Genomic DNA, 26,290 nt, shown 5'->3' with positions numbered 1-26,290 from the left:
TTGCTCATCTTGCGATCCCACAGTCTCACTATAGCTGTGCTTTATTATATGTCAAATTGCAATACTGGTTATTTCAAATATTACTTTTGCTTACATCATCATATGGCACCTAGTACACATGTTTAATCCTCCTTATAAGTTTGACAATATTACAGCAAAAAACAACTTGATTTAATGTTTTCTTTTTAAATAACCTGTGTCAACTGAACTTTTGACTTTGTTGATCGCCACTGCTTTTCCTCACATGGCTGGTTGCCTGACATATGCTTCACCAAATTCTTCTCTTTAGAGTTAAAGTCATTAAGACGGTCCGGTCTCATCTTGGTCTTTGTGTTGCACAGACTAGACGCCAGGTCAATTAGTAAACCCTTTCAACTGGGAGGTTGCATTTCCAAATGTAATCTCAGGAATCAGTGGCTGCAGGATGATCTTGGTGTCAAGAGCATCTGGGACACTTATCCCAGTTTTGTTTTACCAACAGCACCTCAAGGGCGAAAGCGTCAAATCTCTGGTCTGTTGGAGTAACCCAAATCCCCTCCCGAGTGCTCAAAGCCTACGACTTCATTAGAAACATCTGCTTGTTTGTTTCCCCCGCACGTCTTTGTGTACGCCTGCGTCTGCCAGGAGGTCTCACTCTCTCCTCGTCCACTGCATGTGTGAGAGCTGGACCAGGATGCTTGTGTGTGTGTGTGTCTGTGTGTGTGTGTGTGTGTGTGTGTGTATGTGTATGTGTGCGTGCGTGCGTAGCAGGTTCATCGTCTGTTTTCCTCAGACACAAAGGCTTGCCCTGTTGCCAGTGACACCCTGGTGTGAGCACGTGTGTGTGTGTGTGTACATATAATACATATGTGACGAGGAGCAGGCTGAAAACAGGATTAGTGTCATCAGGATCTAATCCTGAACAGATTGGCAGAAATAAAGTTGCTGTACAAAGTAAGTGGTTCAGTTTGGCATTAAAAGTAATTTGAATATTAAAACACTTCTCCAGGGTGTGGCACAAGTATGCTCTTGTTTCAGTCACAACCCAAAGTTTGTCAACATGTTTGACTTGACACACATATCGGGACACATATAACAGCATGAGACCTTCAATACTGATGTATCAAAATATGTTCTGCCCGCACAGGAAATCATATATCATGCGTTTTCATCCGGCGAACCCCCAAATATTTCTGAACTAATCCCTCGAGAAATCTGATATACAAACTGCTTTCTATTGTTTTCGAAAACATATTAGTTGGGATTCACAATATTAATATTCCCCTAATATGTTTATGATTAAAAAGATCAACTTATTGCCCACCCCTGCTGTGACGAGGGGGGTGGGGGGAGGGTTGTTTATCACAGACTCGTCATTGTAATTTGACCTGTTTACTAACAGATTACTGTAGAAATAATCTGTCAAGGTATAAAAAATGTTTTGTCTTCATCTCATCAGTTTGGATTTCTTCCATTAAGACTTCATGAGTTTAAATGTTGATAAACAACTTTCCTCTGCAATCAGAATACTCCAAAAGACTTTTTATTTTCATCATATGTTTGTTACATTTTCAATCACTATTTTACAGAGAGACTTAACTGAAATTATTTTTTTGTCCAAAATCCATACCTAAGATTCACATTGATATCAATGAGATAAAAGCAGCAAATCTTCTTTTTGAAAAAGAAGAGAAAAAAAGAATACAAATTATTAACTTAAAAAATTGTTAATATATTATCTGTTCCATAGCGGTAAAATAAGTCTAGTATTCCCAGTCGGCATCCTTCGCTGCACAGATATGTTCCTAAAAACATAATCATCTATAGAAGGACTTTCTGGGGGAGCTCCATTGTGTCAGTTAATATTGTGTGTGTGTGTGTGTGTGTGTGTGTGTGTGTGTACACACACCTACTACAGGTTTCACCAGCGCAGCACTGAACACTACAGGTATGACCTGTACATGTGGTGTACACCATCCTTTCGCTCAGCGCTGTTGTTAAGCGTGTATTCATGGTTTGTCTCTGCGGACCGCCCGGGGATTTTGACGAGCTGTCTGCCTGTTTTTGATAAACAAAAGGCTCCGCTTCTAATGCATTTTTTGAGCCACTCTTGCCCCTTGGCTTTTATCAGCTTAGCCACGCTGGTTTAATCGGAGAGCCCTGTTTATGTCGTCCTGTGCTTGTGGGTGTTTGTCTCAGAGCTTTGGTGATCCCCCTTCTTTGTCTCGTCAGGCCAATGTCCCCCAAAGAGGTTTATGAGGGGCCACAGCTGAGTAGATTAAAGTCTGCAGTGTGTGGGTGAGTCCTAATCTGTGTGTCTGTATCAATTCTCAGGATTCTTCAGCTGTTCCAAGGGTGCGTTTCTTTTTTTTTTTGCACAGGTGTTTCCGTGGGAAATGTTTCTGGTATGTGAAACAAGTGGCACATTGAGGTTGTAAAGCTACAGAGATCCCTCCAAGTGTTCACCGATCAGAGAGGAATACATGTTGAGCCCCAGGCTCCGTTTTAAATTGTACATAAATTAACATTAGACCTTTTGGATTATTGTAGAATTACGTACTTGATTATAGTAATTTAAATGTATTAATTCTATATTTGTTCAGCTTATAAAATGTTGTATTAGCTGTGTGCACAGAGCACATGAAAGTGAAGCCAGACAGTAAGCAGGTGCATTTGAAAGACCAGACAGACACATTATGGATTCAGTATAAATATTAAAAATATTTTATACAGCATAAAAATCTCTTGACACTTACAGAAAACCATCCATTACAAAATCTTACAAAAGACCCCCCCCCTCATCTCGATTCTGTATCAATCTCAGTATCAACCAGAAAAAAGGTACAAAGACGTCATTTCAAATGTTGACAGTACAGTTCGACTCGTGAAATATTGCATGCAAATTTTTCATTTGGACAGGAAGAGATTCTACAGGGGCTGCACGGTGGTGTAGTGGCTAGCACTGTCGCCTCACAGCAAGAGGGCCGCGGGTTCAATTCCCGGTCGGAGCGGTCCTTCTGTGTGGAGTTTGCATGTTCTCCCCGTGGCAGCGTGGGTTCTCTCCGGGCTCTCCGGCTTCCTCCCACAGTCCAAAGACATGCTGCAGGTTAATTGATCTCTAAATTGCCCAGAGGTGTGAATGTGAGAGTGAATGGTTGTATGTCCCTACATGTGCCCTCGATGGACTGGCGGCCTGTCCAGGGTGTCCCCTGCCTTCGCCCTATGTCAGCTGGGATAGGCTCCAGCGCCCCCGCGACCCTAATGAGGATAAGCGGTATTGAAAATGGATGGATGGATGGATGGAGATTCTACAGTATCTTAACAGCGAGAAGCCTCATGTTGCCATGGAAACCTTCTTTGTCAAACAGTTTTATGGAGCGGCTAAAAATGTCAGTGTGACAGACATTTTACAATCGCTTCGTACAGAACGGCATACGTGACAGAAAACACAGGAGTCAGTTATTTACAAGCACAATGGTCACATCACTCTCAGAGAGCTCTTGGCAAATACTTGTCATTGCAGTTAACACTTAAGACTATTGCACAGACTACAGCATTAAGACAAATGGAAGTGAATTATTTTCAGAGATGTTACGTGATCCTCCCACCTTGCCTTTTGTGAGGTTCATAAGTTTCATAAGGCTTTTGGATCTTTTTTTTTCTTTTTTCAAAAACTGACTGAACAGGCTGTGAGCAAGTCAAAACTAAGACGTTGACAGTTTACCTGTGGGAAGTGATGCAACACTTAACTATAAAAAGTGACGGATATTATCAGTTTATGAGAATGCGCTACAAAGGAAGAGCATGACTCTTCTTTTTACTGACGCTCAGACACTGCAACGCTGTGGCCAAATCCACACAAGCGTGTCACAATCGACTGCTGTGACACAGCGATGTATGAATAATGCAGTGAGGTAAAAGATGGTAGACACCGTTGTTACTACAGGTTTTGATTTTTAAGAATAGTGCAGTGAGCTTCTTCCTCCAGTCAGCATTGATACAGTGCCAGTTGGCTGGAAGTCAGTGAGTGTTTTCACAGAGACAAAACATTTAGACATGTAATCAGGGTTAGGGTAAGAGTTGGGATCTGTTAGCTGGTGTGAATCAGTCTGCGGCTCAATTAGTAACCAGTTACAGCAATATTACATAAGAGAATACGTCTTAACTCAGTTTATAATACAGTGTTGTGTGTGTATGTATGTGCGTGTGTGTGTATTACATGATGTCCCATGTCCACTCTGCATCTAGGCCACAGCAAGGTTTAGTCATTGCTCAGGGTTTCAAATCTCATCTTTTCAGCGTCACCAACCTCTTATTACATAATGAGAGCAGTGACTAGAGATACAATATTGTATACTCTTTGTTTTGTTGTTCTTCTTTTTTAATTTTTTTTTTAAATGTCTAGAAAAGTGGCTCAGTCACAATAAAGGAACAGTTCAAAAGGCCGCTCTGGAAGACCTCTTCAACTTAAACAAAATGTTGAGTGGGCACTTGAGTTCAGTCTTTCTTTTCTTTTTTTCGTGTATCCCTCAGCAGAGGGTCTTGAGTGCACCGGAAGCACAGAGAAGAGTTTGCATGGGGTAAGGCGGCGGGGACACCACTTCCTCAAGGACCTGTTCTGGCCGGAAGGAGAACGGCTGCAGCTGGATCTTCTTCTTTAGGAGCTGTCCAATTCCCATGGACGGGAACTTGCTGCGGTGTGTCGGGCTGTCGGGATCGCTGCTGCCGCTGCTGGAAGGAGGACTGAATGCTGAGGTGGGGTTGAGGGGGCTGAAGGCGGACTTCGGAGGGCTGAAAGCCGAGCTGCCTGGGGGGCTTCCTATCGTGCTGGGAGGGCTGCCGCTGGTGTCGGAAGAACCGCCCCAATCGGACGATATGCTCTTCTTGGGCTGTGGGTTGACAATGAGCACAGGAGGGCTGGGGATTGTGGCCTTCTTCAAGTACGAAGAGTCAGGTTGGAAAGCAGAGACGTGGCGGGGTGGGGACAGAGTCCCGTTGGTCAGCTTGTACCAGGGTGAGGTGGAGGTGGGGGTGTCTTCAATTTGCTCGGCTTTGGAGAGGGAGCCATAGGAATGCATGCCGATCGGCGATGGTGCTGGTGGGGCAGGTATGTTGTGTTCTGGGCTCGTATTAACTTGAGGGAGGGTGGCCAAGCGCCTCCGTTGCTTAGGGGTGTTGGAAAAGAGAGGTTGGATCTCTAGATATTCCATGGATGAAGAGGCGACGGTGCCAGGTGGTGCCAGAGGGGAATTACGATGGCCACCAGTTATGGCACGCAACAAACCTGAAGAGATGAGAAGCATTGTTACATTCAACCAAACATTTGAACTATTAGTTATTGCTCAACTCGCTGCAGGTTCAACGCAGTGAAAAGGTGCTCTGCCTGTATAGATTATATACTGTATATGTCAAGTCAATAAGGACATGACAATCATCTGAGAGTATCTAACAAGCAGGTACAAGCACATTCTGTGTGGATTACGCATTGTGGAGAACAGCCCGTCCTGACATGATTTTGGAACTGAAACAGCCTACGGGCTCAAATTAAATTCAGTTTAATATCAAATGATAAAATGACTTCTGTACTTTCTCAGTCATTTAATTTCTTAGTCATTTCATCTGACTGCCGACAGGTAGATGACATTTTAAAAGTGTGTGTGTTTGTGTGTTCTTCCTAAGATTAACTGGCAACTTATCCTGGATGTTTCCTCTCAGATGGATGGATGGATGGATGGATGGACAGACAAACAACGGATGGATGGATGGAAGGAAGGAGGAGTGGATGGATGACAAGGTAACTAAGTATATGTGAAGAACGTGCTTACGCTGCCAACCTACCCTGTATGGATAAAGGTAAATAAAGTAGATTGAATAAATAAAGTGCTTTTTTTTTTTACAAATCGGCCCAATCGGCTTGAGATGGTCCCTCACCTGTTCTGTGTTTCTTCTCCTTGCTGGGCCCCTTGGCAACAGCCAGGTAGATGGGCGTCTGCTTGGGGGGGATGGTGAGCTTGTCCACATGCTTCCTCCACTGGGTCTGGTAGAATTCGCTTTTCTGCTTTTCTCCTTTCTTTTTTTCTTGGAACTGCATCTCCTAAACAGACATGGCAGACAGCACATTACAACATTGCATGAGACAAACCTGTTGGACACCTCAGAATTCTTGCGAAACTGAATTCAGGCATCATTTAAAAACAACGTCAAGCCGAGTGCGTTTTGTGTAAGAGTTCAGATGGTTTATTAGGAATGGCACGGCACAAGTGTCAGCAAGGAAGCCCTTACCCTGTACTCTTTAGAGAGTCTCTTCATTTTCTTGTTGAGGAGGAAGTAGACGGCCAGAGTGTGGCAGGCCCGGTTGGTGAGGACGGCGCTGAGCACCTCACTGTGCTTGTAGGTCATCTTCTCCGTCATATGCAGCAACACCGTGTGGTTTATTTCCTCAATGTGAATCCTGCACACAGAATGCAGAGCGAGAAGGTTAATGCTTTAGGATGCTTTAAATTGAATGCAAAAAAAAGAATTTCTAGGATTAAAAACAACTAACAGACAAAAAGTAAATAACGACAGAAAATACAAACTTTAAAAAATGTGCGTGAGTCTACCTGTTGAGGTACGGTGCCCCTGTGTTCTTGTTGGCCAGCTGTAGCCAGGAATCAGCCATCACCTGATGGATGTTGGGACGCTTGTTGGGATCTGGCTCAAGAAGCTTCTTCAGAAGACAGATAGCAGCTGAGGGAGAGAGAGAGAATACAAATAAGTGACCAGCTACGCTCAACTCGGGGCATAAAGAGGATAGTTTACTGAAACACATTTTGACATTTCATTTTTTTAATTCAGAAATGTAACCTCTCTCTTGGTTGACACTGAACTATGACGCTGAACATCAATATTATATTAATATTATTTCCCACCACTCAACCGTTTTTAATGACTAGTTGACAGGTACAGATTTCTGAATCCTTTTGTCCCGTCATACCCACTGACGACACTGGCCTTAACATAAGACAGATGAGATGACACATCTATTTCATTGGCTTAATTAATAGTGACTTACATAACTGGGTTAAGCCATCTCTCACTGGTATTGGAGAGGGACAAAGCGACAGTGATACGTGTCTCACACACACACACACACACACACACACATACGTGTTTCAATGGAACATTTCTTCCTGTTGTTTCCCTAATGTTGCTTCACACTACTTTAGTTAGAATTCTACTTCTGTATGCGATTAAAAGGAAAGGTTGATAAAAACCTGTTACATTGCACAACTTGTAGTTTGATTGTTGAACTTGTTTTCTTGTACGAATGCTTTTTTGACTCCTCACATGTTGAGGATTTTCTTTCCCTTTGCTTAACTGTCTTGAACCTACACTCTACAGAAATAGATTATTTCCACTTAGATGATATACACATACTGACAGTCATTCCAATAATACAGAACAGCTTATTATATTTGTTTGCACCTCCTTGCAGACTCCGGAACATCAACATTCTTTCTCTTATGTGCATGACCTGAAATTACACGCCGTATATACTTCGACTCCACGCCAGTCACTGATATGAGAGTAGTGTTTCTATAGGCCAGATGAGTTGATAGGTTTATCTTTTGTCCACCATAGAGGATCGCCTGTTTGTCTATAATTCATCAAACAGGAGTTAAGTGCACTCAGTGTTTACCTGAGGAGAGTGAGGGAGGTAGAGGGTTCATCTCCTTGTCCACCATCTTCTGGTGCAGGGCTCGGAGGCTGAAGGGCTCCACGGTGAACGGCAGGTTCCCAGTCAACATCGCATACATGTTCACACCACTGGAAGATCAAAATGCACACTTCAGCTCGGGGTGAAATAATCAAATGTATTTAAATAAGCTGTTATTTGGTGACAGTCGATTACATTTTGAAAAAAAAGGAGTGTGCACTCACATGGACCAGACGTCCACCTTCGGCCCGTACTTCTTCCTGGCGAGCAGCTCTGGGGCAGCGTAGGCAGGACTTCCACACTGGGTGCTGAATGGGTCAGAGTATCCCAAGATACCTGCGCAGTTACTGAGGCCGAAATCTGAAGGGACAGAGAGGTGGGGGTGAGTGTTTTTTCTGGGTTTATTACCGTCCTTGCATCGGCGCATCACAGCGTTACACACAAACAGAATAGCAGATTAGCACTATGGTGAGAGCTCATAAAGGGTTTAACAGGATATTTAATTGCTCTTCGCTCTTCACCACATGTGGGACACTGTGACACTCCGCATGTCCCACTCCAACTGAGAACATCTTTTTATTACTGTAGAGTGAATGGCAACAAAGGCCTTCTTTTGGTATGTATTTCTTGAATTTTATTCTTTTTTTGTATTTTAATTCATTCATGGAATTTCAACACATTTATCCACAGGAAATTGAAAAGAAGCAGCATTGCACTGAACAAGAAAAAATAACAGCAGTGAGTTATAAACGGTAAATGTAAGAGCTCTCGCGTTACCTATGAGCTTTATGTTGTCCTGCTCATCCAACAGGAGGTTTTCTATCTTCAGATCCCTGGAAGACAAAGAGTGTCAGTGTTTACATTCGATTACTTATCATAGTCACACAATGCACAAGCGGGAGAGGTCAAACCCCCCCAAGCCCCAACACACACAGACATGCCCCTCCCAATGTGGGTCACGCTGGCTGATATTCAGGGTCTATTGTGTGCCTCCAGACCCCTCATCAGTCTAAGAAATCCTGTTATACAGTTATCTACATTGGCCGTATCACCATGATAGAAATTTAGTTCCCAGGCTCTAAGCAACAAATAATTGAATATTCCCAGGAATTTAATTAACAGTAATGTGCATAATACAGACCCACACTTTGAGAAAGAGGATTCTAAAGGGACTGAGCTATCCATAGCAAACTGTCATTATTTTCAGAGGCTTTTATACCAATTCTACTCTAACATTGGAGAGCGGTGTGTGTGTGTGTGTGTGTGTGTGTGTGTGTGTGTGTGTGTGTGTGTGTGTGTGTGTGTGTGTGTGTGTGTGTGTGTGTGTGTGTGTGTGTCTCTTTGTGCGGTTAAAAGATTTTTTGTTTACCTGTGCACCACTCCTGCTCTGTGCAGGTGCTCAACGGCCAGCACCAACTGCCGGATGTATTTCTGAGTCTCCCGCTCTTCCAGGCGTTTCTTGTCGTAGATGCGGTTCATGAGGTTCCCGCCGGGACACAGCTCCATCACCAGGTAGTAGCTGTTGTCTGTCTCCAGGATGTCCAGCAGCTGCGTGATGTTGGGGTGGCGGATCATCTGCTGGATGTGGCCTTCCCTCCGCAGGTTCTTGGTCACATATGAGTCCTTCTTGGCCTTCCGCTTGTCGATTACCTTCACCGCCACCTGGAGTAAGAGAGAGAGATAAGAGGTGAGGAACTCATTTTAGACAAGGCACTGACTTGGCAGCTAACGTTTGGCTCTTGCTCTATATGATATTGAGAATCATACGCAAGAGAGCACTGCCGTGTCTTGGAGAGAGGTTTTTTAGAGAGTTGTAGTGTAACAGGTGACAAGCTGCTCAGTCTCCATTGCAGGGTATCCAACTCAACACTGACCTCTCACTCACAGCTGCTCCCAATGTGGAGCCCCGAGGCTGCTGGGGGGAGGTGTGTGTGTGTGTGTTACTGAACTATCATAAACACGGGTGAAAGGCAAATGTTCTGTTGAGAAGGCGCCGCGGCCAAATGGACAGTTGATATTCCCCCATTTGTAACACAGTGTAGTCACAGCTAAACACACATGAGACGTGACAAATGTAGAGGGGAGGCTGAGGAAGTAGGGCTCATTTTCTGATGCCAAGTCAACAGGCTGAATAGAACAGATTCACACAGGTTCTGTAAAAAAAAGCCAGCATCCTCTTTCCATGTTTCTCCACCCTCATTGTGTCATTGGAGAATAAATTAGCAGTCTCCTCATAAAAGCCACAGAACATGTCCTTTATGACAAACGCCTCCCTCTTGAGCTAATTACATTCAATAACGTACCCATCTACTCTAACTCATCCGTTGCCCGTTTCTCCTTGTGTCCCGTCTAGACTGAGTTCAAGAGCATGGCTATCATACACAGCAAATCATCTCAAGGAGAGCCCACAGACATGGAAAGGCATGACTGGCCAAACTAATCACCATAACCATTAATGAAATGCTGAGGGCCAAAGTGGTCGTGTGTGTGTCTTCTCTTTCTTCTGTCCTTCAGTGTGTCTTTATTTTATACTTTCGTCCTTTCATCTCTGATAATGGATTCACCTCTGAAAACCTGTTTTACAGCTGCTGATTAAACCTGCCCGTGTGTGTGCGTGTGTGTGTTGAGGTGTCACAATACAGTTATAGATGGCCCGTGTTTACGCCACGCAGTGTGGAAAAGAGAAGGGGTGTAGGGTATGTATGGGGGGTGGGGCACTGTATTTACAGTAGGCTTGTCTATATGTAGAGGGGGGGTTGGGGATATAGAAGGGGAGGGGTGTGCCCAGCCAGGGGGCTTCTTGTGGATTCAGTTGTTTATCAGGCGCCCCTCAGTAAGGAAAGGGGGGGTAAGTGGGTGGGGGAGTATAGAGGGGAAAGTGGGTTACAGACATCAAAAATACATGTATGTGACCTCCCAGGCCCCCTGACAGCACCATCTCTCACCTCCCCTCACCTTCATACCCCCTGCCTGTAAACACACACAGCAGTCTCTCATCCCTCCAAACAGATTTTCCAGTGATGCTAAAAAAGGATCTGGGAGTCCTCGTGTACTGTATTTATTTTCCCCCTTGAATACCCTTTTGCTTGAATAAACTCACTGCCCTCTGTTCCCTCCCAGAGCCTGCTGGACCCTGAATATATATATATATATATATATATATATATATATATATATATATATATATATATATATATATATATATATATATATATATATATATATGAATGAGAGAGAGAGAGAGAGAGAGAGAGAGCGTAAAGAGAGGGAGAGCATGTGCTGTGCTTGGTTGTGTGATTGCCAGCGTTTGCATCATCCTCAACAAAGAGCGTGAGGGAAGGGAAGAGGAGAGGAGCGCTTTCTTTTCTCCTTGCGGAAACAGAATTGGAGGGGGGGGGACCACAGGATAAGCTAATATTTAATATGCTAAATATTAATCTCCGCTGCACATACTCTGCTGTACACATTTACAAATGTAAAGTGTAGGGACACTAAACAAAAACAATTTTTTTTCAATATGTAAATGTCCTGGCTGCCCCTCATGACAGCCTGGAGAGACAAAGGCAACCAGTGGCCAATGGTGGCCCATATGAAAGCCCTGTGCTGGCAGAATCATAATGAGGCTGAGGCCCATTTATCAACCTCATGATTTCATATGCAAGCAGCAGCTCGGCTCTCTCATAGGGCAAACAATTTTCTTCTATGTCTCTATCACAGGCTTGCGCGCCCACAGCGGTGAGATCACCACCAGCAGCAGACAAAGAAAAGGTTCAGGAAAAGAGTGAAAACCCAGTTATCCCACACATGTGAGGGGAAAGACGGGTCACTATTGGTCTCTCTGTCACACACACACACATACACAACAAGTAAATATTGTCACTAGAAAACAAGCCATGCTGTGCATATGGCTGAGTTCAGCAGCTGGTGGTGCAGCATGAGCTCATTAACAAAGCCTCCCATTACAAACTGGGCTCATCACTTTCACTGAGAAAGCGAACAACTGATGAGGAACTATGGAAGATACAATGAAAAAGCACAATGTGCGGCGTAACTGTCAATTCTAACAGGGGAAGAGTACTGCCTGGGTGACATGCATGAGCCAAGTGACAACAGACACTGTCCACTGACATGAACTGTGCACCTCTTTAACTATTACCAATGCTGCAGTCACGATCTGAAATGTTATCGGCTAGTGCAGTCAGAACAAACTCACATAGTTTTCTAAAAGAAAAAAAACTTTATTTTGTCTTGAGTGCAAGATATCACAATGACTAAATTAACTTTAACTTGGATTGTATGGGATAGATCCTATCACCCACACATTAATACTTATTATAAATAATAATAAATGCCAAGGAAAGAATATATAATATAATACAATAGAAAACACCTGACACACAGTTGAACTAAACACTGTTGTATGTCCACCTAGTGACCCCCCAGTCTTACCTTTTCCCCAGTCAACGCATGGAGACCTTCTCTAACTTTGGCGAACGATCCTTCTCCCAGCTTCCTCCCGATTAGATAGTTCCCGACCCGTTTGGTGTGGTAAAAGTTCTTCAGCATTTCCGCCGCAGGACTGCATGAGGCCGGGAGGATGCTGTCATTCCCGGCACCATTTGGGGTTGTACCCTCATAAACCCCGTGGCTGTTGTCTACTACCATGTCGCTGTCTGCAACTGGCATCCCAGCTCCCTTGTCCAGTGGCCCGTTTTAACGAGGGAGAAAAGGACGCAGCTCCCACCTTGAAGGTGGGTATTAAATGCTTAACGTGCCTGCGTCTTGCCCTTAATAACAAATTAAGACAAGCTCGCGCCACCTGTTCGCCCAAAGCGTCCAGTGAAGCCACTCAGCAGATTCCGAGACGCGTCTCGATTAGTGGATGAGCTCAGATTGAATCGACGGAGAAAAAAATGTCGGACTCAATCATGGAAAGTTGTAAAGTGATGCAACCTGTCTTCATACTTGTGTTGGTCTAACAAAAACAAATCTGCAGCTCAGTCAAGAGGTAAAGGCTCCTACTCTGCTCCCCTGCTCCACACATGGACGTCTCCGGAATAGTCTACGTGCAGGCAGCGTGTTTTTCAGTTTGAACTGACTTTACCGGTCATATGGGTGGGCGTTTCTTAGTGTGTGTGTGTGTGTGTGGGGTGTGGGGGGGTGTGTGTGTGTGGGGGGGGGGGGGGGGGGGGGGGGGGGGGGGTGAAAGAATGAATAGAAACACACGCGCACGCGCACACACAAACACGGTCGCGGTAGCCGGGGTACCTTTCAATCCAATCAGCAGAGGCGGGCGGAGCACATGTGAGAACAAGGGGGACAGCTCGACCCCGGCACCGCCGCACCGCGCGGGCTGAACCACGTCTTGGGAACAAAGAGCATGTGTACAAGCGCAGAGAAGGAGATGAAAATAGCACCGCCGCTCCAACTATTTGCATATTGAGATATTTGAAATGTTTCCGCATGTGGCTGTCTTCGTTGTAATTGTATTGTCAGAAAGAATTGTGCCTAAAGGATTCAGATGTTCACACCATGTGCGTTATTGCACCATGCAGACCTACATTAATAACACTGGCTACACATGTAGCAATAAATGATCACGAAAATGTGAATAGGTCAATTTCATACATGGCGCTCCATCACCTTTTTATTGACATGTTTCATTGTGTTATCTGTTGCCGAACTTGGATTGCTGCCAACAAGTACAATACCGTAGTGCTCCTGGCTCATTGGGTTCACTGGCCTAATTACATGGTGTGCATCACTCAGATGAGGACACCTGCAGGGAGGGGCAACAGTTTGAGACATATTTTTCCTTCCTGTCCTTGTCTTCAGATCAGGTCAATACGACTTAATATCTCTTGTTTTCCTACAAGGGCAGAACAACATAACAAACATTTGACAAGATAATTCAATCCAATAGAATAGTCCTGCAATGGTTACGGTTCTACTAATGTGAAGCACATGTGTGTTTATGTTTGAGTCTGTGTCAGAGAGGTGTTTATTTAACTATGGTGTGTGTGTTTTATAAGGCTGCAGTTGGTGGTATTACTGCATCAGATTTAATTGTATATACACGTGTGCTCTGTTTTGTTCACTCCTTGTATGCATTCCTAGAAGGAGTGAGAATAATACACCTGCACAGTTTGACTTGCCTGCTGGACCATGCTTTCTAGACACCAAACTAGACACCCAGACATGGAACCAAAAGTATAAGTATACCACCACCCATTGGAGTAATGATGTATTACAAGAACACACTGTCAGTCCTATCACTAATGACATGAGTTAGCCTGCCTCTTGCTGAGCTTTTTTTCACACTTCAATGTCATTCATTTTTAATAAGTTATAATTTATAAAGCATATTAATCCTTGTAAGTTAACAGTGTCCTGAAGAACAAGGATACAATCCATAAAAGGTGATATGTTGGTTTAACCTGAGGAGGTCATGTAGTTCTTCGGCATAGTAGGCCTAATATTGATTAATATGCATACACAATGGGAGTACGTGAAAGTCTGCTGAGTTTGCACTTTACCTGACCTGATGTTGGGCATCTGAAGACCTTTTGGGTCGGCAACGTCACACAATGCAAAGACCACTGGAGGAGCAGAGGTCAGTGGGGGCACAAGGCACATTGTTGACCGGTTGTCCTCATGAGCTAAATCGACCACATCTTAAAGGACACTGTCTCGTGTTTTCAATGTTCTCATGTTTTCAATTTTCGAAGCGCTACGCCACCAAGTGGCCACTGTCCAGAACAACACATCGGAATCCCATCATGCTTTGCCCGCCGACCCGAGAGCTACCGATGCTAGGCTAACTGTCGTTAGCCACCGGGAGCGGACATGTTGTGCCGACCCATCCTTGAATAAACGTCGCTTTTTAGCCGGGAATCGGGAGTTAGGAGGAAGACTCGGAAGCTTCGGGCAAACATGGATGCCGTCAACGCCTTTAACCACGAGGTGAGCTGCCCTCGGGGGCTCGCCGAGACACCCAAGTCACCGAGTCTGGCGGCGCTGGTCATAGTGCCGTGTTGCTGTGGAGCTAACTGCCGGACTGACCAGCGGCCTGCTCGGCGAGCTAGCTGGACTTGTCCATCGTACCTGGCTTTAAGGCGAACTGAGTTAGCGTTTGCGCTGAAGCTGCACCTGCAACGCAACTTACGCGGGCACTGAAGCACATTATAGGAACGCATGCTAAGTAGCGAGCTAACGCAACGACAGTTATTCCACACTGGCTCTCGTGACGTTAACCTTGCGCAAAGTTCGTAAGACCAACATTTATGTTAGCTTGTGCAAGAGCATGGCTACTAAAGGTTGTGTCGGAAGCAGTGCTAAAGGCAAACAAACTCGTATTATTGTTGTCACTGCTTGCAAACAACATGTTCTCACCCGCTCCAGTGATCGGCGCTGTGCCTGTGTCCGTTTAGAAGACACCAGGCCAAGTTGCTGTAAGGCCTGAAGACTGACGCTCGATGCTGGCCCAGTCGAAAGACGGGTCAAGTCATCCGTTGGTGTTTGGTTCTTCTCGTTTCTGCTGATTTCTATTCTTAATTCGTTAACGTCACAGTTAGTGTGACTGGGCCCGCTGAGTGATAAACATAAACAAACATGGATCATAACTCGCTGGTCCCAGTATTTGTTTGTCGCAGCAAATCATAATAAACCCTTTGAGCGGTTTCTGATGCTACTGTAAACATGTGTTTGCACTTTGAATAGCATTGTCTATCTGGCACAAACGGAGAAAGCCGTTGTTATTTATGGATGTCTATAATGTAATGTACATATGACAAATATGTCAATGTGTATACTTCTCACATATATGACAAGAGCAAACTTGTACATCAGTGTTGTATAAATGACTTTCTCACAATTACCTGACCTGTTATTTTGTTCAGAGTTGGCAAACCAATAACATTGCACCACACGGCCATGAAGATGCTTTAGTTTCCTCAACAGCAGACCCCTGCTAACCGTGTAGTTTATTTCTCATTTCTTTCCCCCTTACTGTAACAAAGGTGTATCTTGTCATTCTATTAATTTTGAGTCATGCTGCTGTGTGTTGACCAAATCGCATGCTATCATCTATATTGGTTAAGATTAGGATCCACTGGAGCTTATAATTCTGCAATTTAACTGAACATGTGTCTTCGGTGTGAGAAGACAAAGGTTTGGAAATCTAACGCAATGGAGTAGAGATGTTTGGCATCACTTATGAAACTCCTTAAGCACTCTCCTCTCGGTGTTGCTGTTTGTTCCTTTCTTCTCACCTTCTCACTCATCTATCGTCTACTCTGTCTCTAGTTATTCTCGTTGATAGACTCCAAGCCCCCAATCTCTCGGGCAAAGATGATCTCCATCACCAAATCGGCCATCAAAGCTATGAAAGTAAGAAATAGTTTGGCAGTTTCAGTATTCTCTGTATTATAACCTCTAATTCCGAGTCTATATCTAGATAATAACATGCTCACTTCCTTTTTTCTTTCTCAGCTCTACAAACATGTGGTCCAGATTGTGGAGAAGTTTATCAAAAAGGTGAGACAACTCGTCGAAACTCCGTTATCAACCATTTCTTTATCACCAAACGTGAATTAACCCAATGTTTGTTTTCTACCTCTGCTCTTTCTAGTGTAAGTCTGAGTACAAGATAGCGGGCCTGTATGTGGTGGATTCCATTGTTCGGCAGTCCAGACACCAGTTTGGATCAGACAAGGACGTGTTTGGCCCAAGGTTCACCAAAAATATTACAGGAACCTTTGAGAACCTCTGCCTTTGCCCAGTGGAGGACAGGGTAAGAATTTGGAGACATGGTGAATGTTGTGGACTGTAGTGTTGTAGTCACAAATAGTACCAACTCGGGATTGAAGGATTTTGCTCTCTCTAATGACAAATCCTGACCTAAATTTGCTTGCTGTTATTCCTTGTCCTTCACCTGTTTCCGTGCTTTCTTATTTTCCTTTGTAGAGTAAGATCGTGCGGGTGTTGAACTTGTGGCAGAAGAATGGTGTGTTCAAGATTGAGGTTATTCAGCCCCTCCTGGACATGGCAGCTGGCTCTAGCAGTGCTGCTGCACCCTACACAGGCTCAGATGATCCAGGTATTGTGTGTTTGTACATATGAGCAGTAGTGATTACCTTGATATAGTTTTCAGCACTGCTCACAAGTAAAAAATAATCTATGTTTGCTTCATGGAGACATTTGTAAATGTCCTTTTTAACGGCGATATTGCATTATATAATTATATTGCATAGTTTTGTTTTTGTGTTTTTTCTTGTGTGATACCATCATTTTGCTGTGAATTGACAATAAACTAACCTTTGGAGCTAATAACAATTTAATATTAATCTTCTTAAGTATCAGTATTCTGCCATTTGAAGGCATATGTGTGGCTCTCTACACACATGTTCATGCTGTGGCTCTCCCCTCAGGTTCTTCCCCACCTTCAGCCAAAGAGCCAGTTACTGGGGTAATGGAAAATTCCACCATTACATCCACTGCTCAGCTGCAAAACTCTGATGCCTTTGCTGCTGTGGCGCAGCTCTTCCAGTCCCAGCAGGGTCAGCAGGTGTGTGCGTTTGTGTACCAGAGCAGACTGGTTGTAGCTTTGACCTCAGTCATTTTGCTTTTATTATCTTTGCTTGCATATCTATTAGACCCTCACTAATACCTCTTCTTTCACTGGCATTTCAGCTTCAACAGATGCTCCAGAACTTCCAGCAGCAGCCTGAGAAGCCTGACACCAATACTCAGCCTCCAGTCCATACCAGTCAAACACAGGCCCAAAACGTTACCACGGGCCTGGCCATAGTCGACCCGCAACCGCCTCTTCTCACCCAAGCTGCCCAAGCTGCCCAAGCTGCCCAAGCCGCCCAAGCCGCCCAAGCCGCCCAGCAGAAGACAGCCTTTGACAAGGTGGAAGTGCGTTTTTGTATTTGCATATGCCATGAACAGCTTAATATACTCTGAACAATATTTCAGAGGTCAGACACTGTTAATACACTTTGTAGGACAGTGCTTAGAGTATAAATAATAGTAGGCTATACAAGCACTTCCATGTTAAAAACATTGACATTTGTGCATTTTTACATTCATTACCTCTCTCTTAGAAACTGCTGGACCGTTTTGACTATGATGATGAACCAGAAGTTGGAGAAGAAACAAAGAAGGATGAATCACATGCCTCTTTGTAAGCATTTTATTTATTGTGCATTATACAGCAGCTGTGCAATGCCAAGAACATGGATGCACTGTGAAGCTAATGGGATATTTTTATCATCACAGTATGCAGCAGCAGCCTCCAGCCTTCCAACAGCACTTTAAACCGCCGATGATTAACATGTTGCAAGACCTCTCACAACAGGTAATAAGAACAACTATTTCTAGTAAAATAACTCATATTTCAAGCCATCACATATTTTGATTTGGGTTTCTTTTTTATCAATTTAACATTCAACTTTGAAATACTGTTTCCTATCACAACAACAATTTTAGCTCATGTTACATAATACATTTACTATGTATTTGGAAAACCAGCCAGTTGTACGCACAGATTATTTATTCCAGTTGTCCTTCTTAGGTCCCTCTGCCTCCTAATGGCCAGCTCCAAGCCTATGGTTTACAGCCAGGACAAAGCTTCCCAGTTATGATGCCTCCTTTGGGCCATGCTTTGCCAGGGCAGCCCCTCCCTGGTTCTACTGGGCCTCCAGGCTTCCCAGGGCTATACCCTCCCCACAATGCGGCCCAGCAACAACAGGTAGATTTAGAAATGGTACAAAGGGTATGCAACATCTAACAAGACATTTTAGGTTAATACTGGTAGTGAACTTCCAGCCTTTTTTACATTTGCATTAAAATTTAAATCTGATGCCAGAAAAATCAGCTCCATATGAATATTTAAATATTTGCATTAAATCCTAATCATTCATTTTTCATACCATATTAGGATTTGTCAATTGATATGGACCATTCATCGACAAGGGATGGCAGACATGGCCGACGATCACACTCAGGCTCCAGGTAAGCATCATAAATGGGATCTGATGTGTCTAACAGATGTTCTGTCTCAGCATTGTTAATAATGTTTCACTATTTATTTTGTTTTATATGGATAAGCTTTTTATTGGTGCTTATTCATTGCAATGTCCAGGTCTCCAAAGCGGAGGAGGTCACGATCTAATTCCCGCACACGACGATCCAGGCACAGGCGATCCCGCTCCCGCTCCAGAGACCGGCGTCACCATTCCCCACGTGCTCGCTCGCTGGAGCGCAGGGAGAGAGAGAAGGAGAGAGAGCGGCGACAGAAAGGCCTTCCAGCACCCAAGATCGAGACATTAAGCAGTGAGTCATACTCCATTTATGGCCATATTTATTCAAGTATATGCACCTGAAATTACCTGTTACATGTATGCAGTTTTCAGTAGTTTCATGAAATGAATGTGATATATATTTTGTTATTTTCCTCCCTCTAATTCCAAGTGTTTTTGCATTTCTAACTGTTCATTTGAAATTGTCTGTCTCCTTGACAGTTTGCAGTACAACTCTCTGGGTGGGCCAGTTGGACAAGAGAACACAACAGCAAGATGTTGCCTCTTTACTGGAAGAGTTTGGGCAGATAGATTCCATCAATGTAAGTTTTGACATGTGGAGATCGGTTACAGTGATTCAACTGTGACCACGTTGTGTCTTTGTAACAATGGCATTTATATTTTTCAATCCAAAGATGAAAAATACAGATTTTATTTCCCTGACATGTCTGCCTGTCCTCCCTTTTTTAAAGATGATCCCTCCACGTGGCTGTGCCTATATTGTCATGATACATAGGCAAGATGCCTTCAAGGCTCTGCAGAAGCTTAGTCGAGGATCTCACAAAGTGAATCAGAAATCTATCAAGGTGAGTGAGCGACGTGGGCTGCTGCTTAGTAAAGCAAATTAAAGAGAAAACTGAGAAATGTCTCTGGAATCAAGTGTTGTTTTTTAATTTCTTACCAGATTGCTTGGGCTTTAAACAAGGGCATAAAGGCTGAGTTTAAACAGTACTGGAATGTGGAGCTCGGTGTCACCTACATACCTTGGTCTAAAATCAGAGAGGCTCAGTTGGAGGAGCTCAAAGAAGGAGGCGTCCTGGATGTAGACACCTTATCACCAGGTAAAATCTCTTACATCTTATAATCTTACAAACAAGACATAAGAGAAATCCAGTTAAGCATTCAGTTCAGTGTATAGGAAATGCTCCGAATACTATTAATGAAATATGTAAACGAAACAAGGATTATTGATTATTATTGTGTATTATAGTGTATATACTAGTCTGCTTTTTAACGTGTCTGTATGGTGTCGGTCTTTTCCAGAGTGGAGTGGAGTGCAGAAGACTCTTGGCCTCCAGGAGGAACTCACCCACAACGGCCGTTCAGAGCTACAGCAGCCAGAGGAAACACAAGTGTTACCTCTGGTTGCTGTAGCTGCTCCTCCTGCACAGGTAAACAACAACTGCAAGATGCTACTAGTGTATATGTCTTGGATTAGATATATGATGATTTTTTACAGTTATAGAATATACAAAAATGGTAAGATATCATTCTGAAACTGACTGACGGAATTTGTGCCTGCTTCTTTCAGGGATCTATGCAAATGTGTGTATGGTAGGGCAGTGTATTGGCAAGAATGTGGCGATACGATACAGATCGTCAGAAAAAATAAACAACACACCGCCGTTTGCATGAAACCTGAGTAAAAAAACTTTGCATTTACTGTCACTGCAACATCCAACATCATAGCACTACTTGTGCAATCTGAGCCACTGTTTGTAATGAATCCTTGCATGTAAATATTTATAAAAAATGTATAGTATTTTTTTAGAATTGCCACGGTATTACAAAACATATCGAGGTATTCAAGTGCATTGATATTTTCTTCCACACCTATGGAACTCAATTCCAAGTATAAGTAACAACATACTAAAATGGTATGACAAGTTTGATCCATACATGGTAGCTTAGAAAAGATAACTTCTTTGTTCCTTTGCTCGCTGTGTTTCTTAGGGGTGTCCCTTGGTAGTATAATAAATAACTCTCATTTAAAATCTTAAGTAAATCCCTGTAAATGTTCTCAGGTTCCTCCAATGCAGCCGCCAATGGTTGGTGTGGGTTCTCTCCAGCCTCCGGGTTTTCCTGGTCCTATGGGCATGCCTCCGCCTTCCTTCCCCCCAGGCATCCCCCCTCCTCCTTTCATCAGACCTGGCTTCAACCCCATGCAGATGCCTCCAGGTAGCACTTCCTTCAGATGCAATTTCTCACTGGATTTCTTTCAGTGTCTTTCTCCTACTTAAATGTTTATTAGTATTGAAAGAAAGACATGCGATATTCAACTGCTTCTTAAGTGTTTGTGTATCTACTCTGGTGTCATAAGGAGCTCATGATGAAATAATCACAAGAGTATTTGTAACTGTTTGTGGTCGCTAAGTTTTGCTTACTTTTTAATAAGTAACTGCAAAAACACATGGACTGCTGTTTTAACTTTTTAATAATCTCATCATAATGTCCTGTGCTTGGGGTGCTTTTCTATTGCACCACAACAAACTACACCAGACCACCTTTTCAGGGGATATCGTCTAGTTGTGTAGTCCACACCAGCCCAAACAAACAAACTGAACCCTAACTCCTTTCACCCTCTCTTCTCCCAGGTTTCCCTCCCCCAGGTGCCATGCCTCTTGGGCCACCACCTCTTTCCAAAGGGGGAGTGGAAGACTCGCCGAATGACGATATCCTGGAGGGTCCCAGCATCTTCAACAACCAGATGGGACTTATGGGTCAGTCTGGATTAGATGCTCTATAGTTTTGAATCCCTCCATTGGTTGATTGACAAACATTTGAATGATGAATAGATAATTAAATAATTATATAATATAAATAAATCACCAGGCATTTGTTAGTTTATGCTTCTAAAATGGTACGATTCTGAACAGTCATGAAAGTTGGGTTAACGTTAAAGCTGTATTTTCTATTTGTTTCCCCACCAGGTAACCAGCTAGTAAGACCTCCAGGTTCCCTCCCCGGTGCTCCTCCTGGAAACATCCAACCCCCTCCTTGTGGTCTGCTTGGCGCCCGGCCCGGTATAATCCCACTCCAGCGTCCTCCGGTTCCCCCCCCAACACACATGCAGCGTTTCCCTCCACCCCTCGGGCCACGACCCCCTCACCCCAACATGCCACCTATGCTCCCGCAGATGATTGCTAGAGCCCCACACCCTCAAATGATGCACCATGACCCCACTCCACTTAAAGGAGGCTTTGGAATGATATCTCCCCACAATATGAGGGCTCCTTTCCCTCCGCATGGGCAGGGTCCTCCTCCTCAAGGTCCTCCTCCTTTTATCAGACCAGGGGGGCCTCGTGGCCTGGAAGGGCCGGAAGAAATGGATGGCAGACAATTCAGGGGAGACAGGCCTGGATTCAGGGACAGAGAGCCGGACTGGGATCGAGACAGGGATAGAGAGAGGGACCGAGGTTTTGGAGGTGGAAGGCGTCCATTTGGTGATGGAGGGAGGGGTGGAGGTGGAGATAGAATGGATGGGAGGGACCGACTCGGAGGCTGGCAAGAAGATGGAGCAGGTCACCGTGGAGGAGGATGGGAGAGAGACAGAGATCGGGACCGAGATCGGGAGAGAGATCAGGTTAGAGACAGGCGGGACTGGAAGGAAAGGCGAAACAGCCTGGATAGTGACAGGGAGCGAGGGAGGAGTGATGATGGGGATAGGGATCGAGGAAGAGGTGAGGGAGGAGAAAGGGGAAAGGTAGAAGGAGGGAGTCGAGAAAGAGGGAAAGGAGCTGAAGGAAAAGAAGGGGACAGGCCAAGGCGGTCAGACAGGCGAGAGAGGACCACGCGTTGGGACAGGGATGATCGATTGGCTGAACTGGAAACCATTGAAACATTTCGGACCCCTAACGCAACAGAGGAAACTCCTGTGACTCCTGTTGTAACAACTATGGAAACCAGTAAAGAACCAAGTGTGGAAGCTTCTGAAAAGAAGGCAGATTCTGAACTTTTAGCTCCGTCTCCAGAGGTAACAACTGCTGCAGGAGAGCAGATGCCCTCGGTGCCCTCACCCTCAGCTCAAAGTGAGCCCACAGAAACAACACAGGAAGCTGCAGCATAGACTGGCTCACTGCTCCTTCAGTCAGAGACTGCTGTGAACCACTGAATTCATTTTTTATTTTTTTTAAAGGTGTTTTTCACAATGATAGTCAGCCTCAACTCTTGGCATAATAATTCTAGCGCGTCACAGTTTGCCAGTTGGTAATTGACCGTTTGACCGTAACAACAAACATCTCCCACACGTGTGTCAAATGTGTAAAATGGTTGTTTTCAGACTGACTGGCTTATTGTCAAATGTGGCTTTACGTCTGCTTCTGGAACCACATTACCACATACAAATCTGTTTGGTAAAAATTACTGTAGTTAAATATTGGCTGTCAACTGTTTTTCCCCCCTGTAAGATGAAAGAATGAACGGAGTGCTTGCATGTTATCATGGCTCTGTCCATTTTAGGTTAATTTGAGCGTAGCTTTTTATGTTTTTACTCAAGTTGGTTTGCAGACGGAGGAAACATAACTTCTATGACACACATTAATTGTTTACTTCATTGCCTTATCTGTGTGATAGCAGGCACTCACTCCTCAAAAAATACTTTTTAAAAAATCTGCCAAAATGTCATGTCAAACACTGAATATCTTCTTCTCAAACAACTGTTATGATAATACAAGCACCATTTACTTTCCTTTGTTGTTTTCATCTCATCTTGTGTTTCATGTCTGCTCTTCATTGAAGATTAGAGCCAGTTATGCACAACATTGAAAGGACTATCGCGGCCTTAACAATCCAACCACGTACGCTTTAGGTGTTTGATAGGAAGGGGATGTACACATTGGGGAAGACTTGCAGAGGTAAATTACAAGAATTAGGCTTGCTACTTTGACCACACACGTTGTCGGGCTCCCCTTTTCATCCTTTGAAACACTTTATTTCAGGCAGAATAAAGTATTGTTTTCATTCTACCAACCACTTAGTGCAAATGTACTGGCAAATACCCAATGTCCTTTAAAGAAAGGAAAAGTTTGCTCTCAATACATGTTTTAATGTTTACCAGTTTTTAAGTATTGGAACTCGGTAGTCACAAGAAAAACTGATAAAGTGGATCTTTTATCCTGGTTCGACTTCTGCTGTCTAAATTTAAATTTCACACCATGTGTTTGTTTGTTTATTTATATATATATATATATATATATATATATATATATATATATATATATATATATATATATATATATATATATATACACACACATACATACACACACATATATGTGTGTGTGTGTATATAGATAGATACATACAGAATTAAAGAATAAATTACAGGTTTATTTTAAAAGTATTGCACTTTTGCAAAAATTCAGGGGCCAGCTGGCTGAGCACAAGTTAGCAGGCAGACTGGATGAGCTTTATGTTCATGGTGGTCTTTTCTTTTTCCCATGCGTATGGAAAAAATGGGGCGTTCTGTTGGATCAGACAAAAGAGCCTTTCAATTTATTTTGCGTCAAATACTGACATATATTTTTGTTTTGGCCACCAGACGATACAAAATGTTGCCCTGTAGATTAATTCTGTTGTGTTTTTGATGAACACAGCTTTTAAACGTAGTGTCTCTTTCACTGCAGACATGCTGTACCTGAAGTTGTTCACATCTGAAGCCCAGATTCTCCAAACCCAACTCTTCTTGAATTATTTTTCAGCACAAAGAGCAAAACTAAACTAAGGCGATGAAACAAAGAGTTGCTTGGGACACACTGCTGTAAATATGCTTGTATCACGGACGATTCAAAGGTGTAATTGTATTTGTTGTTTATAATTCGTGATTCATTTATCGTACAGAAGGAAATTGACTTGGAAGGAACAACTGAGGCCTCTTGCTTTAACATTTTTTAACTCCTAATGGTTTGAAAGTTGACAGATGTTTCTATGATTTGTTAATAACACAAAAGACATGGACATAAAGTCTCCAATATTTCAGCCAGAGGAGATTGTTTTTAATAAACTATTTTTGTACCAAATGATATTCCTTGCGTCATTGATGGTACACTAATGGTCTGTTTAAATGCCACAGGCCTGGTATTTACTGTGATTTTTGAGTAATTCAACTAATGGTAAATGGTAAATGGACCTGTACTTGTATAATGCTTTTCTAGTCTTCTGACCACTCAAAGCACTTTAACACTACATGACATCATTCACCCATTCATACACTGATGGGAGGAGCTAAGGTGCCACCTGTCTTATCAGGAGTAACTAACATTCACAAACTGTAAGCACCGCTAATTTCTGGGTTAAGTATCTTGCCCAAGGACACATCGACATTGACTAGCGAAACCGGGGATCGAACTGCCGATCCAGTGAGCCACAGACGCCCCTAATTCTTACAGGTTGACCTTTTATTAATCATTATGCAGGAGTAAAACATTTAGCATTATTTAAGTTGATAGGCCTCAATAACAAAAAGTGCTTGCATGTAACAAAAAGCACCTGGAGGTCCACCTAACTGGTTACTTGGTGGGGAAACAAATACAAAATACAGCTTTAATGTTAACCCAACTTTCATGTTCAAAATCGTAGCATGTTAGAAGCATAAACCAAAAAATGCCTGGTGATGGGTAATTATTAAATGATCTAGTCATTTAAATGTTTGTATCTAATCTTTTTTTAAATAGATGACATTCCCCCAGTTTAAATGGCCAAACTCAAGTAATACATTTTAAAAAGGGCAGAGAGAAAGACAGACTGATCCATAAGTCCCATCTGGTTGATGTTGGGGCCCTTCAGGCACACGTTATTCTTCCTGTTGCCCAGACCAACTGGGTTCAGAGTGGGGTCTTCAACTCCACCTTTGGAGGGAGGTGGGGGACCAAGGGGCATGGCACCTGGGGGAGGGAAACCTTTTTACCTATGTATAATTATTAAATGATCAAGTCAACTAGTCATCATTCAAATGTTTGTCAATAAACCCAATGGAGTTTTTATGATCTATATTGTATCTATTTGACAGCTGACTTTGCAGTTCACACAATCCTGTCTTTCAAATGTCCATCTTCATATTAAAGGCCAGCCATTAAGGCTTCAAATTAGCTTTGAACTAGTGTTGTAATGACCAGGATAAAGTTTAGTCACGGTCTTTGTGACTGTTGCTGTGACCTTACATCTCACTTTAATAGGCCTACAGACAGTCGTAGCCTACCCTGCATCTTAGTTACTGTAACACCAATAACAATTGAATACATTGTGGTTGAGGAACATCCAACATTATTATGAACAAACTTAAATGTGTATCTTTCTCAAGCATGTGACATAACTACCAGCAGTGTAGCCGAACAGTATTAGGGAAGATGATTAGCCAATATTAGGCCATTGATCGATGGCCTAGATTAGACTTTGGCCTGGGCAAAGTTGATTATGAATGCGTTCGCCCGTTTAATAGGTTATGGTCAGTGACCAATCAAAATGTCTTTTTTATTATATTTCACTCTGATTGGCTGTCTGTAACATACGCCCGCCCATCCGACGGGTACAT

The 26,290-nt window shown here is 43.3% G+C and overlaps 2 protein-coding genes across 6 annotated transcripts; one reads left to right on the top strand and one right to left on the bottom strand.

Moving 5' to 3' along the window:
* Positions 1-3,206: 3,206 nt before the first annotated feature.
* Positions 3,207-15,364, bottom strand: hunk (hormonally up-regulated Neu-associated kinase). 4 transcript variants are annotated; one of them, XM_034549504.1, is made up of 9 exons: positions 12,128-12,826; positions 9,048-9,340; positions 8,456-8,511; positions 7,903-8,038; positions 7,661-7,788; positions 6,582-6,708; positions 6,262-6,430; positions 5,911-6,073; positions 3,207-5,263 (listed from the first exon to the last, which is right to left on the bottom strand). In XM_034549504.1, exons 1-9 carry the CDS (start codon positions 12,362-12,364, stop codon positions 4,509-4,511), a joined length of 2,064 nt encoding a protein of 687 aa, XP_034405395.1. In that variant the 5' UTR covers positions 12,365-12,826; the 3' UTR covers positions 3,207-4,508. The 4 variants fall into 4 exon arrangements, with proteins under 4 accessions (XP_034405395.1, XP_034405396.1, XP_034405398.1 ...); XM_034549505.1 differs by lacking the exon at positions 12,128-12,826 and adding an exon at positions 15,071-15,364 and having other exon boundaries at positions 4,485-5,263; XM_034549507.1 differs by lacking the exon at positions 12,128-12,826 and adding an exon at positions 14,215-14,373 and having other exon boundaries at positions 4,485-5,263.
* Positions 14,437-23,449, top strand: scaf4a (SR-related CTD-associated factor 4a). 2 transcript variants are annotated; one of them, XM_034549503.1, is made up of 19 exons: positions 14,437-14,641; positions 15,983-16,066; positions 16,169-16,213; positions 16,308-16,469; positions 16,643-16,775; positions 17,107-17,243; positions 17,369-17,590; positions 17,785-17,864; positions 17,960-18,038; positions 18,255-18,431; positions 18,621-18,694; positions 18,825-19,015; positions 19,204-19,304; positions 19,455-19,568; positions 19,667-19,823; positions 20,026-20,153; positions 20,787-20,940; positions 21,357-21,482; positions 21,693-22,828. In XM_034549503.1, the coding sequence occupies exons 1-19, from the start codon at positions 14,612-14,614 to the stop codon at positions 22,826-22,828; spliced, it is 3,330 nt and encodes a 1,109-aa protein (XP_034405394.1). In that variant the 5' UTR covers positions 14,437-14,611. The 2 variants fall into 2 exon arrangements, with proteins under 2 accessions (XP_034405394.1, XP_034405393.1); XM_034549502.1 differs by having other exon boundaries at positions 14,487-14,641; positions 17,369-17,596; positions 21,693-23,449.
* The last annotated feature ends 2,841 nt before the right edge of the window (positions 23,450-26,290 follow it).

This window comes from Cyclopterus lumpus, chromosome 14, assembly GCF_009769545.1.
Source record: "Cyclopterus lumpus isolate fCycLum1 chromosome 14, fCycLum1.pri, whole genome shotgun sequence".
NCBI lineage: Eukaryota > Metazoa > Chordata > Actinopteri > Perciformes > Cyclopteridae > Cyclopterus > Cyclopterus lumpus.
The sequence above is the reverse complement of the archived record's forward strand: the minus strand, read 5'-3'. Positions and strand labels throughout refer to the sequence as shown.

Bases quoted from the DNA above. Each gene is read 5' to 3' on its own strand.
- hunk (XM_034549504.1), bottom strand. From the start codon at position 12,364: ATGCCAGTTGCAGACAGCGACATGGTAGTAGACAACAGCCACGGGGTT. The intron at 9,341-12,127 runs GTAAGACTGGGG...CTCTTACTCCAG, and splicing joins ATGCGTTGACTGGGGAAAAG to GTGGCGGTGAAGGTAATCGA. The intron at 5,264-5,910 runs GTGAGGGACCAT...TCATCTCTTCAG, and splicing joins GGAGAAGAAACACAGAACAG to GTTTGTTGCGTGCCATAACT.
- scaf4a (XM_034549502.1), top strand. From the start codon at position 14,612: ATGGATGCCGTCAACGCCTTTAACCACGAG. The intron at 17,865-17,959 runs GTAAGCATTTTA...TTATCATCACAG, and splicing joins GATGAATCACATGCCTCTTT to TATGCAGCAGCAGCCTCCAG. The intron at 19,824-20,025 runs GTAAAATCTCTT...GGTCTTTTCCAG, and splicing joins TGTAGACACCTTATCACCAG to AGTGGAGTGGAGTGCAGAAG.